The sequence below is a fragment of the Stegostoma tigrinum genome, chromosome 12 (assembly GCF_030684315.1).
Source record: "Stegostoma tigrinum isolate sSteTig4 chromosome 12, sSteTig4.hap1, whole genome shotgun sequence".
NCBI lineage: Eukaryota > Metazoa > Chordata > Chondrichthyes > Orectolobiformes > Stegostomatidae > Stegostoma > Stegostoma tigrinum.
This window is the reverse complement of record NC_081365.1, coordinates 76,571,128-76,590,869: the sequence shown is the minus strand read 5'-3', so window position 1 is coordinate 76,590,869 and position 19,742 is coordinate 76,571,128. Positions and strand designations below refer to the sequence as shown.

The window sequence follows — 19,742 nt, the reverse complement described above, 5'->3', positions numbered from 1 at the left end:
TCAATTATAAATTTTTGCAGTTCTAGCACTGATCCCTGTGGCACTCTTATTTCTAGTTTGCCAATCTGAAGATTACCTATTTACCCCAACTGTAAATTTTCCTTTCAGAATTGCACAATGACTCTGCAGGATTGTTTTCGGCCTTTCTAAATATCCTTATTTTTCAATTTAACTGACACCTGTCATTAAGGAAATACTTATCTGGCCTATGGTTTCCTACTTTCAGTCTCCCTCCTTTCTTTAATAGTGGTGTTATATATGCAGTTTTCCAAACTGCTGGAATATTTCTTTGAACCTAGGGAATCTTAGAAGGTTACAGTCAATGCGTCTGTGATTAATGTAATCGCTCTTTCGTAGACTCCAGACTACAAACTTCTCTTTTTCAAAAGTATTTTGCAAACTAATCTTCCAAATAAGCATTTCTGTTTGACTTAGAATCACCGAATCCCTACAGTGTGGGAATAGACCATTTGGCCTACTGAGTCTGTGCTGACCCTCCAAAGAGCATTCCACTCAGACCCAGCTCCCAATTCTAACCCCTTATCCCCACATTTCCTATGGCTAACTCACCCAGCCTGGACACTATGGGGCAATTTAGCATGGCCAATCCACCTAACCTGCAAATCTTTGGACTGTGGGAGGAAATCCATGCAGACACAGGGAGAAATCTCCACACACAGTCACCCAAGGCTGGAACCGAACGCGGGTCCCTGGCACTGTGAAGTGATGGTGCTAACCATGGCTCTGTGTCCTTGTCCGTTGCAGATTTAAATCTCTCACCGTTGCATTGCCTTTTTAATTAGCTGCAATCAATTCTTGCTTAATCTTTCCTGGTAGAACTACAGAGGATACATATAAACTCCCACAATGTTTTATGACCCTTGGTAATCTTAATCTCCACCCCTACTGATTCTACTTCCAGATCTTCTGAGCCAAGATACTTGCCCTTAAGGATGTAGTGGGAATAAATTGTGTCGTAAGACATCTGAAATGTTGGATAGAAATGAAATCATTCTGCTGCTGAGGTTTAGGATTCTATTCCAAGATGCTGTGTATGTGTACAAAGACTCTTGCTGAAGTGACCTTTGGGAAGAATATTGCCAGTCTCATTAACCAAGTAGCAAACTAATTGCAGTGACTGTAAATTTCCAAGCTACCATCTTTAAATTTGTGAAAATCTTGAAAACCGGATTGTTTCTATTTGTAGATGGAAGACCTTCAAATTTATGAGCGGTACTGTCGGAATAAACCCCGCTCGGAGAGCTTGTGGAGGCAGTGCTCAGATTGCATTTTCTTTCAGGTACTTGTATCTTCTATACCTGACTTGTGCTCCTGCTGTCCTAATTGTTTGTTATCAAATTGTTTAGATTTTGAATTTGGTGAAGATGCGAGGCAACACTTATTTGAGGACTATGTTATTAACTAACTGCATTTTTCTTGACTCTGCGGGCCTGTTAATTACACCTGTAGTTTTCCAATGTTGCATTTTGCCAAGCCTACTGTGCATTTTGCTAGCTGCCAAGTCGCAGAAATACAACAGAGCCTGCCTGTGTTGACTGTACCTCATTATTGAAGAGGCTTTGTGTTCGGGGTGATTATTATCATTAATTTGTGAAATACCAGCATTGCTGGATTTCACTAATAGACCTTGGGGCCATGACAGTGGGCCATCTTTTCCCAATGCAATCTGCGTGCTGTACACAGTGCTGTTTTCTGGGCAGCTCCAGGATTAAGGTTCGGTAACACTGAACAGGTAAAGTATATCTTCAATTCAGGATCTGTTGTCCTTGTTCTCCTGTATGCTAAAGAGTCTGTGCTTAGAGGTGTCTTAGGTAAATTTTTGCAATATATCTTGTAGCTGATATACACTGCAGTTGTGCTGTGCCATTATTGGAGAGAGTGGATGTTTAACGTAGTCTGCAGTGTGGCGAATGGCATTGTTTAGTTTTGGATAATTTCAAGTTTCTCGAGTATTGCTTGCGCTGCACTTGTTGAAGCAGTTGAACGGTATTCCATCTCGCTGCTGATTCAGAGCTTGCAGTTGATAGACAGGATTTGTAAGGAAGAAGTGCAGTTACCATCACAAAATTCCCAGGCTCTGACCACATGTTATCCCCACACTCCTGTTAACTTTCTGGGACTCTCAGGATGTAGATGGTGAGGGATTTGGTGATTGTAATGCCCTCGAATGTCAAGGGGAGATAGTGAATAAAGGCAAAATACTGTGGATGCTGAAAATCTGAAACCAATGCAGAAAATTATTATGTAATCTAAGTTGGTCTGGCACCATCTGTAGAGTGAGAACCAGAGTTAACGTTCCAAGTCTGATATGAAGTTAGAACTGAAATAGGTTCTCTTTTATACTTTTTGATAGGGACAGAGGAGCAGCAAGAAGACGAGAGATAGTTGCAATTATCTGACATTTGTGTAGCATGAATATAACCATGCATTATGGATTTATGCAAGAGACTGCCATTCACAGATCTGAGCGTGATCTAAGCTTTGCTGTAGGTGTCTAGAATCGGCTTTTATTGTGCGTGTTTGATCTGAATTTATCCCCTCGGCGTCTTATAGGTTTTGTTGCTTTTTTTTTGCCATTTTTCCTTAAATGTTTGTTTTCCCTACTGCTGACTATAAAAACAATTTTTTTTTGACGTACAGCTGTGTTTGTGATTTCTCTGGAAGGGTTTTCTGTCCAGAGATTCTTCCTTCACAGCAGTTGTTTAGCTCAGTGGATTTTTCAGCTGTCCCGAGGTCTTCAATTATGTCAAAGATTTTTTTTGGGAAAAAGATTTTTTTTGAGCTCTTCTGTTCTTTAGACAATTTCAGGTCTGTTTCATCTGTCTCTGCCATGATTTTCTGGGCACAGTTTTCATCTTTGATTTTTAGGCTACGCTCGAGTTGGGATTCGTAATGTTGGTCAGAGGTGGTAGTCACAACTGTTTTTACGCTTAGGCTTCTGTAGAACTTTGCATTTTGTGTGAATATGCAATAAACAACTACATGATAACTGGAGATCTACCAGGTTTAGATCGTATTATATCCTTAGGAGATGGTACCTGCATGAGTTTCTTTCTTTCAAATCACATTAACTCCTCCCACAGTGCTAAATATGTCATGTGGGAAGCAGTTGTTGCTTTGTTGTAAGGTTACTCTTGGCTCCTAAAGTCCTGATGCAAAAGCCTTACAGTAGCTCTCTGAGACACTTTTTTTTTTATTCTGCTGCAGTACAAACAAAACGCTTGGAGATATTGAGGATAAGGACAAGTAATTCACCTCTGTCATAATTTGCAGACGGTACTATACATGGCCCTTTACAAGGCTGATATCTCTGCACAGGCATTGTGGAGCCAAGTTGTAGCGATTTTTATATTTGGGAGCGATGGTAGGTGTAACTGCATTTGTCATCTGGGCAAAACAGAGCGGTTAGATCTGGTTAGACTAAAGGGGAGGTGGCTAAAAAGGTTGCATCATGATATGGGGGTCAGAAATCAAATCCAAACTTTGATAAATGACAATTAATGATAAATTTCTGATGAAGGGCCTAGGCCTGAAATGTCAGCTTTCCTGCTCCTAAGATGTTGAGTGGCCTGCTGTATTCATCCAGCTGTACATCTTGTTATCCCAAACTTCGATAGATTGGAAGATTGTGGACATGACATTGCTGAGTTGCTTCTTTGTATTGTCCGCAGGGAAATGGGTTCCGGCAATGGGCAAACAAGTAAATTACCTGCACTTCACTAATTATAATTTGAGAATAACCAAACTGTTAAAGGAGGGAATGAAAATAGTTGATAAAAGTTAAACTTGTAGTATAATGAGTGAATGTGTAAGACTCTGAGTACATGGAAAGAATTAATCTAAACACTGTTTCCCCTTATACCACCACCAGAGGGAAAGTGAAGAAAAGCCATGCATAGCTAAGTTCAGAACTGATTTTGAGGAAGTACTCTTCACACACACTGTGTAATATTGTATTTAATGCTAAATGAAGTCCTGAGTGTACAAAACATGCATTATTTCAGCACAACTGATATTCTTAAGGGTGACACGGTGGCTCAGTGGTTAGCACTGCAGCCTCACAGTCCCAGGGACCCGGGTTCGATTCCAGCCTCGGGTGATGTCCGTGCGGAGTTTGCACATTCTCCCCGTGTCTGCGTGGGCTTCCTCCGGGTGCTCCGGTTTCCTCCCACAGTCCAAAGATGTGCAGGCTAGGTGGATAGGCCATGCTAAATTGCCCGCAGTGTTCAGGGGTATGTGGGTTATAGGGGGATGGGTCTGGGTGGGATGCTGCAAAGGGGCGATGTGGACTTGTTGGGCCGAAGGGCCTGTTTCTACACTGCAGGGAATCTAATCTAATAAATACATCAGAGTTTCTTTGTGACATTTTTGTGGTGGGATATTTGGATGCAGATTTCTAGCCATTACATTGTAGTTTAGGTGTTAGTGTCAACACTATGTTTGTTTATTCAACTTCCCGTTGTGTTTTCAGGAATGCCAGAAAAGATTAGAACACAAGCTGGGTTTGGATTCGTATTTGTTGAAACCTGTGCAGCGGATAACCAAGTACCAGTTACTGCTAAAGGTAAAGCATTGCAACAGCAGTAAACAGAAAAGAACTTTGAAAAGGGTGCTGATGTGAAAACAGAGTCCTATTCAGCGGCATTTACTCAGTTTTATAATGCTTAACCTTCCAACAATTATGCTGTACCAATTCCTCACATAAGCAGCAGGGGCTGATGGCAACATCAGTGGAACTGGGTTACTAGGCAAATTTGCTACCAGGCAAATTGAAGCTACAGATGGGTGTTTCTTTGCCATCTCACCCCTCAGTGTCCTGACTCCTACGTGCCATTTTCGTGGGTAGGACGTTGACTGAGGCACCAATCTTTTGACAACTTTACGCACCAAGTATGGCCTCCTGGAGTCTGGACGACAACATCACTCTGCAGTCGATCTGGCTGTTGGGTTTGTTCCATTTTATTTGTTCCATGATTAAAATTAAAAGACTGTGGACACTGGAAGTCTGAAACAAAAACAAATTGATGACGAAACTCAGCAGATCTGGAAGCATCTCTAGTAGGAAGGCAAGATTAAAGTTTCAAGTCTGGTTCTGATGAAGAATCACTGGACTCCATGTTAACTCTGCTTTCTTCCCACTGATGCTACCAGACCTGCTGAGTTTCACTAGTAATTTACACTTTTTTTTTCAATTTTAATATTATTCAATAAGTCAGTATTTTGGCCTTGAGCAAAGTGTGTTTACAATTAACTGAGAAACAGACATGAAACATGGATACAGAGGTGGTAATTGCTGATGTTTGGTTGATAGTATTTTATTTGAGGTTTTATATAGAACCAAATAATAAGCAGAGCCTGAGTGAGAGAACTCGCAAAACACTTCAGTAATATTCCAAAATGACAGATTACTAACATAAAAACTGAACCGTTAATTCAAGGGGCAGACCATTCACATTAAAAAAAAATCATTTCCATTAGAAACAGTCCATCTACTCAATAATCAGGCCATTTACACAAGACATGGGGTAATCAACAACACAGTAAAACTAAAATCAGTGAATATCCAACAAAAAAAACACACACAACCTGGAAATGTTACTATTACGTGGACAAAAACACACATCTTTGCTTTCAAAAGCAGCATAACAGCTGGAAAGTGAGGACAGGGACACCTGGGGAAGATGAGTTGAGGGCAGAAGTGCCGGGAATGATCTGACAAAGTGGAGGGCCCTGTACCTACATTTTGCAGTGTGTGCAGGGGAGTGCCCAAGGCTGAGGAGGAAGGAAGACATTCAGAAGCACTGTTGTTGATGCAAACTTCTTCATTATACATAACTGTAACTTCCAAAAAAACAGTAAGAGTTATTACTTTTAATAGTTTCACCTATTCAGAGGTGATCTTGAATAGGATGAACACAAGACTTCTTTCATACAAACAGACTGATGATTGTTCACTAGTACCTCAAAATGGTGCGTTTATTCGAGGAATTGATGAGTGTGCCTGAATTAACAGGAGTTGTTGAAGTACAGCAAAAACTCTGATGGAGCCAAGGATCTGCAGGAAGCACTGGCAGCTATTTTGGGAATTCTGAAAGCCGTGAATGACTCTATGCACCAGATCGCCATCACAGGATACGAGGTATGAGACAAGTTGACCTTCACCAAAAACTGTGGGTGATCTGATACCACCCACCATGACACCTACAAAGATGGGCAGGCTAGCTGGATTGGCCATGCTAAGTTGCCCGTAGTGTTCAGGGATGTGTAGATTATAGGGCGATGGGTCTGGATGGGATGCCCTGAGGGTCATTGTGGACTGTTTCCACGCTGTAGGGGTTCTATGAGTTACCTCTGGCATTGATTCCCTTTCTTAAGACAAGGTACGAGAAGTGTTATGACTACACTGCCAAACAGTTTCTTTCATAACTAGTATATCAGAATAAATACAGCCAGTTAATAGCAATATTTTGCCAAGGCTAACAATGCTTCATGAGTGCCAGATTGTTTAACAATCAAAAAGACATTGATATCCTTGAGAGTGAAAAGTGAGGCTGTGGGAGGCAAGGATTTTGTTTCATTCCAATCTTTCTGTGAATGTGTAAGGTGTTAATTCCCCAGCTAATCAGCCGAGAGGGTTGTGAATTCTTTATATAGGAGGTTGGTGAGTTTAGTATCATCTGGCATGTTGGGGTGTGCAAATTGGTGAACCAGAAGGGCAAAGTAGTCAGCCGGTTGCTTGAAAAGAGGCAGCAAAAAGAATCTTTGGCCCTTTTGGTGAATACCTTGAGAATAACGCATGTGTATTCAGGCTCACAACTATAGCAGGAGTCTGGAAATGCTGTGGGTTTGGGTAGAGCCTGGGGAGGGACAAGAGAGAAGTTGGCAGAACATAGTTGCCCACAGGGGCGATAGGAATGGCAGATTTAAACGATTAGGGACCAAAAGATTAGATTTAGAACAAACCAACATGAATCCTGGGAAACACCAATGTTAAATGGATATAGAGTTTTGCATTTTACAAAAGCTAGAACATCTTCAGTAATGAGAGAAAATGAAGTGCGTTTTTTTTTTCCTGAACGCACCCAGTTTTGGGTCAGCATAAGGTAGCTAGTTTGCATTGCAGTATTGGTGGTTGCATTCAAGAATGACAGGTGCAGAGAGCATCAGAAATTCTGTACCAACTTTCTTAAGATGATCATGTCTGCTAGCTGTGATGTACTCTGTACACGGCCACCATACTGCCTGTAATTTATTCTGTGTATGAATCAGTCTGCAAGCCATGATTCATATTCTACAGTGTGATTTATGTTGTGTGTGATTCCATTGAGTTTTGGTTTGTACTGTATCTTGCTTTCTCTGCAGCTGTGCACCTTGCCTATACATATTTACTTATAGATTTCTTATTTCTTTGCATTTACCGTCCAAGCTATATAGCGCCATCTGCGAATCTGGCTCTAGTCCTTGTCTGTTTGCATCCAAGTCATTAATATGGATAATAAATAGTTGGGGCCTGAAGTCCAAACACTCTTAGATGCATCTGGCCAGCCAGAATAAGACCAATTTATCCCAACTCCTCTGCCTAGTTGGTATTACTCAGGTGTTAGAGACGGTTTTTAAATCAAATAGTGCAAGGAAGTGATCATGTGAGATGTTATATTTTTAATCAGAGGAAAAGAACCAAGTAGTGATTTGGATAATGGTGACCATGTGGCAGGAAGAGACAGAATCTATAAAATTGAGTGTTCCAGCAACTTGGAGCTCCCTACCGAACAGTTGCTCTGTGAGAAAGAAGGGAGTTCTGCATTCCCAATAAGAGATTTTGATCAAGGAATGCAGAGAAGTACTTCCATTCTGACAGTTCTTTCATAGCCCATAACTGTGACAAACCACGCTACGCCACCAGTAGCAGCACCCCCCAACTTCTCCACACCTTTTCACAGTAGTCAGCTGCCATTTTCTGAAAATTAAAGGCCATGCCAGCCACTTTGAAGCCATTGCCGAGATATAAAGTACATGAGATAAGTGTGATGTAAGGGTGCCAAATGATATTGGATCCAGGCTTCAAGGTATCTGATTCAGTGCCTAGAGTAGGTCAAGGTGAGTTGGAGAAATGGAGTCCATGAATGGTGTAGGTCAGGACAGACCCGGCTCAGCAGTGTGGGTGGGGGTGACAGGTTGGGTCAGGCAGGAGGGAAGGAGGTGTTAGTTTTGGGGGAGGATGCTGTTGGATCAGGCCCAGCAGGGTGGGAGTGTTGGATCCCATGAGGTTGGCAGAAATATAGTTGGGTGAGTGTGAGTCGCCCCCACCCACACTGCTGAGCCTGGTCTGACCTGACCTACACCATTCATGGACTCCATTTCTCCCACTCATCTTGATCTACTCTAGTTTTATTTTTATTATTCATGCATTCATGGGATAAGGGCATCACTGGCCAGGCAGTATTTATTGCCCAGAAGGCAATTGAGAATCAACCACATTGCTGTGGGCCTGGAGTCACGTGTATGCCCAGGCCAGGTAAGGATGGCAGTTTCCTCCCCTAAAGGATATTAGTCGACCAGTTGGGGTAACACGGTGTGGAGCTGGAGGAACACAGCAGACCAGGCAGCATCAGAAGAGCAGGAAAGCTGACATTTCCAGTCTGCACCCTTCAGAAATTCAGAAATGGATTTTTCCTGACAATCAACAATGGATTCACAGTCATCATCATTTATTGAATTGGAATTCCACCATCTGCCAAGGTGGGATTTAAACCTGGTTCCAGAGAATGTTATTTGGATTTACAGTCCAGTGATAATACCACTAGCCCATTGCCTCCCTTCGTATCTGGTCAGTTTAATGGTTACACAGGAGTTTGATTGTATAATCAATAGTCTAACTTTCTCAAGTAATTACCTCACTTAATTTTGTTGGAATCACCCAGAGTTTCAGACCTAAATGAAGACTTTTTGGACAATTCAAGTCTTGGAGGAATTGTCCAGCAGAAATTTTAATTTCCTGTGCCCTCCAGTGGAGATTCTACAGGGTCCCCATGTGCAACTCGACTATGCTGGAATAACAACTGCCTGGCCAGTATTTTTGATGCTTCTGAACGTAATGGGAAATTCTTGCAATGATCTTTTAGAGCTATTATTAGATGGGTGCTGGGTGGCCATTGTTCTTCAATTTATGTTACTTTATTCACATTGAAGGAAGGAAATTCGTGATGTTTACAATCACTAAATCAATTTTTAATCACAAAAGTTGGTTAGCAAGCTGTTCACTCATGAAGGTCAATTTTATCAAATTCAAGCGAAGGACTGAATCTGTAGTGTGATCAAACTTTTTGAAGCCAAGGTCAAGTAAATTGGCAGCACAGGGGCTCAGTGGTTAGCACTACTGCCTCAGCACCAGGGTTCAATTCCAGCCTCGGGTGACTGCCTGTGTGGAGTTTGCACATTCTCCCCGTGTCTGCGTGGGTTTCTGCTGGGTGCTCTGGCTTCCTCTCGCAGTGCAAAGATGTGTAGTTTAGATGGATTGGCCATGCTAAATTGTCCAGAGTAGGAATGTGAAGGCTCGGGAAATGCAGGGAATGCAGCAATAGGTAGGGAGAGTGGGTCTGGGTGGGATGCTCTTCAGAGGGTCAATGTAGACTTAGTGGGCTGAATGGCCTGCTTCCACACTGTAGGGACTCTGAACTTGTGAACCACAGAAGCGGTTTTAAGCTTCATTTGAACAATAATTAACATTAATTGAAAATTTCAGGCAGGGCACTTCACTTGAACATGGTCTATGCAGAAAGAATCAAAGTTTGAGAATATTGAGGTACTCCAATAAACTGGATCAAAAAAATTGTATTTCGATTATTTGATATTTTAAACACTGGGCTTGTGATTTCCCTTTCCTAACAGGGAAATTTAAATGAACTCGGTAAACTTCTAATGCAAGGTTCGTTCAACGTCTGGATAGACCATAAGAAGGGGCACGCAAAAGTCAAAGATCTAGCGCGATTCAAACCAATGCAGAGACATCTGTTCCTCCATGAGAAAGCATTGCTTTTTTGCAAGAGAAGAGAAGAAAGTGGTGAGGGGTATGAGAAAGCCCCCTCTTACAGTTATAAGCAATCTTTGCATGTAAGTAATGTCTACTTCATATGAATAAAGCAGTTTTGGTAAAATTTCTTTCCCTTGGAGTCAGTCCCTGGTTATCATAACTGAGCTGAAATCAATGCTAATCTCATTGATAATGGGAACTGCAGATGCTGGAGAATCCAAGATAATAAAGTCTGAAGCTGGATGAACATAGCAGGCCAAGCAGCATCTCAGGAGCACAAAAGCTGACGTTTCGGGCCTAGACCCTTCATCAGAGAGGGGGATGGGGTGAGGGTTCTAGAATAAATAGGGAGAGAGGGGGAGGCAGACCGAAGATGGAGAGAAAAGAAGATAGGTGGAGAGGAGAGTATAGGTGGGGAGGGGATAGGTCAGTCCAGGGAAGACGGACAGGTCGAGGAGGTGGGATGAGGTTAGTAGGTAGGAAATGGAGGTGCGGCTTGGGGTGGGAGGAAGGGATGGGCTAATCTCATACTTAACCTTTTCATCACTCAGAACTGTACTCCTCTGGAGATTTTAGTTGTGTCTGCAAGCACAAACTAACCTAAAATGGCGAAAAGCCCATTATTCACAATTAAACTCCTTAAAATGGAACATGATGTCAATTTGAAATTAAACTGATCACCAATTTCAAATTTGCCATTAACGTTATTCTGCATTTTATATTTTATTCTGTACATTTACAAAGAACCTTTTATAACCTCAAAGACCTACAAGCACTGTGCAATGCATGATATAGTTTCAAAGTTCAGCCATGAAAGTAACGTAAGAAATAACAGCTACTGTGCACATGATAGAGTTATGAAAACAGCGGTGTGCAATTTGCTCACTGATGTATGTTGAGAGCTGAACATGAGCTGTACATCAGAGAATGCATTTTCTTTCAATAGCAACATGATTTCTTTTAGCCCCATCTGAGAGGCTAGAGGAGACCTTAGTGTAGTATCTCATTTTGTAAAAAGGCAGCATTGATATGCAGCGCTCCCTCGGTGCTGATCAAAAATCAGCTTTAGTTATATATTTAAGTTTAGTTCGGGCTTGACTTGAAAGGAAAAAGATAGCATAAGCAGTTTGAAGGCAACCGCAGCGGGTCTGACAAGCGCCGAAAGCAGGCTATTTACAAGCCCAGGAGACAGAGAGGATTGCAAATTCTTGAAGGTAGGTTTAAAAAAAAAATGTGGAGCTGGAAAAGCACAGCAGGTCAGACAGCATCCAAGGAGCAGGAAAGTCAACGTTTTGAGTCGGAACCCTTCTCCAGGGCACTGCAGGTCTGGGAAGGAGAAGCTGAGAGTTGGGGCAGGGTTGATTGCAGGGAGAGAAGATATCAATGCATTTTCTGTGAATGTGAAGTTTAGAATCTGCAGGGAGAACCATTTCTGGAGGCCTGGAGGTGCAGAGGATAACAGTTGTCATGATTGGGTCAAAATTGTGATGGTCTAAAGTGGCATGCAACTGGAAATCCTTCATTACCATCCCACCAGCATCCACATCCAGAAGATCATTAGCTGCCATTTCCCCCACCTCCAGCATGATGCCACCACCAGACACATATTTCCCTCTCCTCCCTTGTCCGCCTTCCGCAGGAACCGTTCCCTCTGGGACACCCTGGTCCACTCTTCCTTCACCCCCAACACCTCCCTACAGCCCTATGGCACCTTCCTCTGTAACTGGTGAAAAAGGATCATGAGCTTCCAGTTGCCTGCCACTTTAACACATCACCCTGCTCCCTGGCCAACGTCTGTGGCTTGCTGCAGCGTTCCCATGAAGCCCAATGCAAGCTGGAGGAACAACACCTCATTATCCGCTTGGGGACCCTGCAGCCCTCCAGATTCAATATTGAATTTAATAATTTTAGGGCCTAAACTCTTCCATGTCCCAGCACCCCCCCCCCCCCCCCCCACCCCACACACCAGGTCTTGTTAACACATAATCTGCCACCACACACCCCCTGTTGTTAGTCACTAACAGTCCCCATTAATAACTATTCACCTTTGCAGCCTGAGCGTTAGCAACTCTTTTGTTTGTCCAGTTGCTGTTTTCTCTCTGTGGCCTCCATACTTTATCGTATCGTTTACTCCCTCCCTCGTTTCCCTCCCTATTTTCTGCATATAAACTGATGTTTTCCTAGCTACCGTCAGTTCTGAGGAAGGGTCACCGGACCCAAAATAATTATTTTTCTTCACAGATGCTGCCAGACCGGCTGAGCTTTTCCAGCAACTTCTGTTTTTGTTCCTGATTTACAGCACCTGTAGTTCTTTTGGTTTTTACCAATCTATATTATCCTGTAGCTATGCCTCCTATAATGGCTACCAGACTGTATACACTTGTTTCTGTAGCACTCAGTTCATCATTCTCAGTTTTGTTTCAAATGCTGTGTACACTGATGTGGAGTCATCAGTTTTATCTGTTATTCTTCTTGTAACATCTAGTCCTGTTGTATGGAATTACTCTTAGGTTTTTACTCCAGTTATGTTTCCTGTTACAGACTCTTCATTTCCCTTGTTACTTCCTTCCATCTGACCTTGTCTCTGCTCTTCGATTTGTCGCATTTTCCCAAATTTGACCCCGTACCTCTGCTACTTAGTGTAAAAATCCTCCCTATGTCACTACTTATGTGACTTTCAAGAATACCAGCCTAGCACAGTTCATGGTAAATTGTGGATCCCAATTTCCCCAATATTGGCGACAGTGTAGACAGAAAACACAGCAAGCCAGGCAGCGTCTAGAGGAAAGGAGCGGTTGATCCAAAGCCTACTAGTTCCACATCAGCCTGAGCCAATCTAGTTTGATCTGTGCTAATTTGCAAACGTTTCAGTTTACAACCCAGAGATGATGACCTTGACCTTCTGTTTATTTAGTGCCTTGCACCTCATACTGACTATGCAGAACTTGTTGCCTAGGTCATTGGTACCTGCATGGATCATGAAGACTCTATCCTGCCGCTCTTGCTGCAAGTTCTTTTCCAGGCCTGAGCAGATGCCTTGAACTCTGGCATAGGGCAGGCGACACAGCATTTTGGACTTAGTGTGGCAACTGGTCTACCCAAGCCTGCAAGAACTTGCAGCGTGTATTCAAAACACAGCTAAGCCCATCACGAAAACCAGCCTTCCATCCTTTGACTCCATCTACACTTTATGCTGCCTTAGGAAAGCAGCCAACATAACCAAAGACCTCCTCCACCCCAGTTATACACACTCTTCCATCAGGCAGAAGATACAAAAGTTTTAGAATACGTAACAACAGATTTAAGAACAGATTCTTCCCCGCTGTTTTCAGACTTATGAATTGGTCCTATATATTAGATGTGATCTTTCTCTGCAATTTCTCTGTAACTGTAACACTATATTCTGCATTCTGTTCTATTACTTGCACTCTTGGGCTTAGAAGATTGTCAGTCCTTCTGACTATATTGTTCCCTACTACTCGTTAGTGCAGCCCACTTAAATATCTTCCTGTACAATGCTGATATGGTAATCCACCCTCAGCCCTCATTTGAAAGAACTGCAAACCTATGTGTTTTTTTTAATTCATTCACAGGATGAGGGTGTTCCTGGCTAGGAAGCATTTATTGCAATCCCTAATTGCTCAGAGAGCAGTTAAGAGTCAATCACATTGATGTAGGCCAGACCAGGTAAGGATGGAAGTCTCCTTCCCTAAAGGACATTAGTGAACCTGATGGGTTTTCCCTGACAATTGACAATAGATTCACGGCCATCATTAGATTCCTAATTCCAGATATTTATTCAATTCAGAGTCTACCATCTATCATGGCAGGATTTGAACCCAGATCCCTAGAACATTACCTGGGTCTCTGGATCAATCGTTCAATGATAATACCATTGCCTCCCCTCGATAATTGCAAATGCTGCGTCTCTGAGTCTCCTGAACTGCCTCACTTGCTGTCAATCTGTCCCACTCCGACCACTGATTAAGGCAGATAATCCACATGGACTGCAGTTGTTCAAGAAGGCAGCTCGCCATCACCTTGCCAGGGGTAACTAGGGACTGGCAGTAAATGCTGGTCAGCCAGCAATGTCCATAGCCTACGAGGTGAATAAATACAATACACAAGCCCAGGTAACATTCCCCTTCCCTGATGTTTCACAATGTCTGTGGTCCAGCTTTCAACTTGAAATGGTAGACTGAAGTTGTTGAAATTTCAAGTAATTGCTGCAACATTTGCCCTGGATCAGACTGGCATCCGGGAGCACTCGTGCTGCAGCTGTGACGCATCACCTATCCTGCCGTCCTTAAGTTATTTTAATTAACTAATTACTTGATAATGCATTATTTACATTTTTATGTATTAACCTTGCCATCAGTTGCTCTACTATTCTGAACTGTAGGAAGTGGAGGAAGGTATAGAGGAGACGTCAGAAGGAGGTTCTTCTCCCAGAGAGTTGTGAGCGCATGGAATACTTTGCCAGTGGAAGTCATGGAAGCAGAGCCATTAGTAACATTTAAGCGATTGCTGGACATGCACATGGACAGCAGTGAATTGAGGGAAATGTAGGTTAGGTTATTTTATTTTTGGATTAGGATTATTCCATGGCACAACATCGTGGGCTGAAGGGCCTGTACTGTGCTATACTTTTCTATGTTCTACGTTCTAACATCATAAACCTTAGTTAGTTATCAGAAGCTCATCAAGTAACCAGATTTTCTTCCTGGAGCAGAGTAAGGACCAAATCCTGGAAGTTGAAAAGTTAGAATGAAACAAGAGGAGCAATACACTTTTTTTTTCACTTCATGCCCTAACTCCCATATAATGGTAACCCTGTTGTAAGTCACACATAAATGCAATTGTTCGTTCAGTTGGCTGTCTGTTATATGCTCCCGAATACAAAAGGCTTGGCAGGTTGAGTTCGAGAAACTGTTTTCAGTTGTTCCTTTAACTAAGCACAATGGCTCTTCAAGTAAAGCCCTCGTTAAAGCCTTAGACCATGTCAGGAAACTTAAATTTAAAATGTAGACCTCTGTTAAGTGCTAACTGAAAACAAAATTCAATTCATTCAAAAAGACTAAATCTCTCAGCTGCCACCTGCCAACATCCAGTCTTTCAGAGGACTGGTTCCTATACCTTTAAAGAAAAATTCTGGCTTCTATGCTCCACTAACACAAACTAAGGTTTTTATGAATTAAGCACTGCATTCACATGACCCTGCACAGTTTGGGGTTCCTTCCAGACCCCTCCGATATGGATGAACTTTGTAATGAACAATAATGTATATTCCTGTAGCTTGCAAGAGCAGACTGTAGCATTAGCAAGGCTCTGGAATGTTAACATTTCCATGTTCAAGTGTTTGGATACCTACTTTCATGCATTCTCTCTAAAATATAAGAGCTTGGCTATAAGTTATTATTAATTTCTATTCAGATTGCTTGAAAGCTTTTTTCCATAATAAACACACAATGTTATTAAATTTCTTAAAAAATAAATGATACATTTTGAAGAGTACACAGCTTCCAACTTAGAGAGACATTTGAAGGCCTGTATCATCTTTTTAATTATTATTAAAATATGCTGCTGGCAATGTCAGCATTTATTACCCATTCATAATTCTCCTTGAGAACATGATTGAGAGTCACATTCTTGAGCTATCTGGTAGAGATATGCAGTAACACTGTTGTTAGGACGGAATGTTCAGAATTTTGAGCCCACAACATTGAGGGAATGGTGATGCAGTTTCATGTCAATTGCTTTTTGACTTTGGAGAGGAACTTCCAAACAGCACTGTTGACAATTATTTGCTGCCCTCATCCTGCTAAGTGATAGAAATCAAGGGTTTGGAAGACACTGTTGAAGGAGTGAGCTACTGCAGTGCATCTTGTGGATGAAATGCACTGCCACTACAGGCAGTAGAAGGACTGAAATTTAGATGATGAATTGACTGCTGATTTACAAGGAGGTGATAATACTACATAGATGGTGGGGTGAATTGTTAGTATATTGAAGACCAGGTTGGATTAGCACCTGGAGAAACATTTGGTACAGTTATATATGCAATATTATATCCTGAAGACTAATTCCAGTTAGATACATCTCATTGTTCTGTACCAGTCCCATACATTCTATTGTTTCTTTTGTAATGAAGCCTTGGTGATGGCAGAAACATCACCACATAACCATTTTTTTCCATTTTGCAGATGACCACTGTTGGTATCACTGAGAATATTAAGGGAGATAATAAGAAATTTGAAATTTGGTACAACGCAAGGGAAGAGGTTTACATTGTACAGGTAAGTGTGAGCTATGGATCAAGAACCATTCAGGCCTTAAACGGCAAACCCATTGGCTCACTGATGCATTCAAACCATCTCATTTAATTCAGCAATAGTAGGAACTGGAGATGCTGGAGAATCTGAGATAACAAGGTGTAGAGCTGGATGAACACAGCAGGCCAAGCAGCATCAGAGGAGCAGGGAGGCTGATGTTTCGGGCCTAGACCCTTCTTCAGAAAGGGTCCAGATCCGAAATGTCAGCTTTCCTGCTCCTCTGATGCTGCTTGGCCTGCTGTGTTCATCCAGCTCTACACTTGTTGTCTCATTTAACTCCTGTTCTTTGGAATAGTGCAGCATTATTGCCACTCTTGACATCACTAGCCCTTTACTATTTAAATAAAGCACTGGGTTGAGAAATGAAGAACTCTCGCTCATGACATAATCATGAGATAGACATTGGCCAAAGGAGCATGTATTGAAATTCAATCCACAATGGACGTTTAAAGTGTGAGTCTTTTTTTGAGTTCAGTTTTAGAGAAAGAGCCAGATTCTAAACTAACAGGCCTTGAGTTAAAGTAACGCAGTGAAACAGCTGCTGATAGGTGGCTGAGAGATATTTTGCCACTGAAACCCTTGCTGAAAAGGTGTTGATTACTGCAGCAAGAAGCGAAATCGCAAGTAAGACCCTAAGATAACTCTTAAATAAAAAAAAGTAATTTCCAAACAATTGATATGAAGCGCAGTCAATGTGAGGAAGACTTTGCCTAAGTAGTACATCTTGGAGCTTGATTCAGATGAGGAAAGAGGTGCTTTTAAACAGGTTTACTGCAAGAAGTAATGTGCAGAGGGTGAGGAGGAGAGTTTCTTAAATTTTTTTTCTCCATTTCCAGAATTTGATATCTGGTTTGTATTAGTATTTAGGTTTCTATTAGTATTTGGTGGTCTTAGGGTCTGTAAGCTTTATCATTATTGTAAATACCACATTGTTTCATCACTATTGCAAAATATACCAGCAGTGCTGAAACACCAGTGTTCTGGGGAAACACATGAACAAGGATCAAGGGTAGGCCACTTGGCCTTTCAAGCCTGTTCCAGCATTCAATCTGTTCATCGCTGATCTGGCTTTAACCTCAACAGCTCACTCTTGCATACCTTTAATAATCTTTCATTCCCTAGGTAATTGAGAATCTATCGAGTTCTGCCTTTAAAGTACTTATAGATTGTGCACCCACTGTCTTTTGAGGAAGGGAATTCCAAAGGGGCACAGCTCCCTGAGAGGGGAAAAAGGGTCTGTAGCAAGTGTTTGTTGCTGTGGGAACTTTGGCTCAGACATATTGAGCTGAAGGCTGAGTTACAGAAACAATGACCTATCATAGAGGAGTGATGTTAGCTTTATTCCAGAATGCATGGTATTCATACAGGATCCTCTGATTCTGTCAGAGATAGGTGGTGTTTTTGCCAGAGAGAGAGTGAGCGAGCAAAGGGGACCCAAAGGACAGGAGTACAGCAGCATCAGACTTTATAGTTGTTCAAAAGGTTTGTGGTTTACTCAGTTTGTTTGGATTAGAGTAAATGTTGCAGGTTGGATCTGGTAACTTGCACCCCAGTGCAGTACAGGAAGCGTTACAAGTGAAAGGAGTTCGAAGGGATGTAGTAGCTGTAGGGGATAGTAAAGTGAGTGGGTCGAAAGGTGTTTTTCATTTACCCGCCTGTTGCTTGGATGCCTGTGTCAGGTGGCATACCACAGGCTTTGTTTCTTGCTATTTGTTATGTGCATTACTGATCTAGACATGCATGTGGGAGGTTTGAATAGTAAGTTTGCACATGACGACGCCAAAAAATGGTGGCATGGTAAAAAGTAAGGAGGAAGAGAACCGTGCAATGTAGACCAACTGATCAGTGGGTGGAACACTGGGAAATGGAGTTTAATCCTGAAAAGCGTGAGGTAATTCATTTTGGCAGCCAAAGGAGTACACGTTAAATGGTAGGACCCCAGAAAATACAGAGGATTAGATCCTTGAAGTCAGCAGGGCTGGTAGATAAAGTGGTTAAGAAGGCATATGGAATTTCAGTCAAGGAATTGAAATATAAGAGCAAAGAGGATGGAAATGCACATAATGTTAGATAAGACACAGCCGGTGTATTGTATATAGTTCTGGTCGCCATACTAAAGGAAGGGCATGACACTGGCACCAGAATTGGGGAACGTGGGATCTCTGCATTTGGGATTGTCTAGACCTGAACAGGACAACAACTGGTGTTCCTGTGAGCCTCACAATTATGTAAATAGGAAGAGCTTTGAACTTAGGAGGCTAGGTCATAGAGTATCTAGCCTAATTTCTGCTATTATATCCTATGGTCTCAGCAAATAGTGTAAGGAGTCAAAGTTAGCTATTGTAACAAGTCAAGGCAAGAGAGCAAAATATTAAATGAAGGTACAAGAAAGGCAGGAAGTGGCAGAAGGAAGAGAAAAAATGTAAAAGTATGCCAATATTTCAGACTAGTTACCACAAATATGATGAAAAAAAATCCAAAATCAAAGGCTCTGTATCTGAAGGAGCAAAGCATTGTAACAAGGTAAAGAAATTGATGGTACACATTGAAATGAGTAACTATAACCCAGTTGCCATTGTAGAGATGTGGTTGATCGTAGATTTGTTGTAATAGTTGGCAATGTCCTCAGTTTAGGCAATCAAGTTGTAGAGTTTAATTTAGGTGGAGATGAGGAATAATAGGGAAAGTTAAATCACTTGAGGGGTTGGTTCAGAAATTCTTGAACAATGCATGCATTTAGCATAGATCAAACCAGAAAAATATTGGGTGCTTGTGATAAAGGGACATGAATAATGGCTATTTTAATCTATATATAAACTGCAAAAATCAGATTGGTAACAGTCACCTTGCTGATGAATTATTAGAATGTTTTTGTTTCAAGATAATTTCTTCCAGCAGCATGTTTTATATCAACAAAAGAGCGGGCACTTCTAGGTTTGTTATTGTGTAATCTGATGAGACTAATTAATGGCCTCCAGAGTAAAGCCACCTCAAGATAGCAGTAATCATAATATGATTGAGTTTTCCGTCCAGTTTGAAAGGGAGAATAGTGGTCCTAAAAATAGTATTTTACACTTAAAAAGAGTGACCATGTGGACATGAAAGCTGAGGTGAACTGAGATATTAGGTTAAGAAATAGATCAGGAGAGGAGGAGTGGTAGGTATTTAGGGGGATATTACAGAGTGCTCTGAATAAGTACAGTTCTACTGTAAAGAAGAACTCCAAGGGGATGGTCCATCATCATGGTTAACTGAAGAAATTTATAAAGCATCAAACCTCAAGAAAAAGCATTTGATTGTGAAAGATGAGTGACGGAACAGATGACTGGCTAGTATATAATGTATAGAAGAAGGTCAGA

General features: G+C 41.7%; 1 protein-coding gene across 6 annotated transcripts in view; it reads left to right on the top strand.

Moving 5' to 3' along the window:
• Positions 1-19,742, top strand: part of mcf2la (mcf.2 cell line derived transforming sequence-like a) — a 187,699-nt gene that overhangs the window by 136,343 nt on the left and 31,614 nt on the right. For all 6 annotated transcript variants that reach the window (XM_059650444.1, XM_059650443.1, XM_048541031.2 and 3 more), the window contains 5 exons: positions 1,208-1,300; positions 4,493-4,585; positions 6,035-6,160; positions 9,910-10,131; positions 16,255-16,347. In XM_059650444.1, the coding sequence (XP_059506427.1) occupies positions 1,208-1,300; positions 4,493-4,585; positions 6,035-6,160; positions 9,910-10,131; positions 16,255-16,347 (627 nt within the window). The remainder of the gene's footprint in view (positions 1-1,207; positions 1,301-4,492; positions 4,586-6,034; positions 6,161-9,909; positions 10,132-16,254; positions 16,348-19,742) is intronic.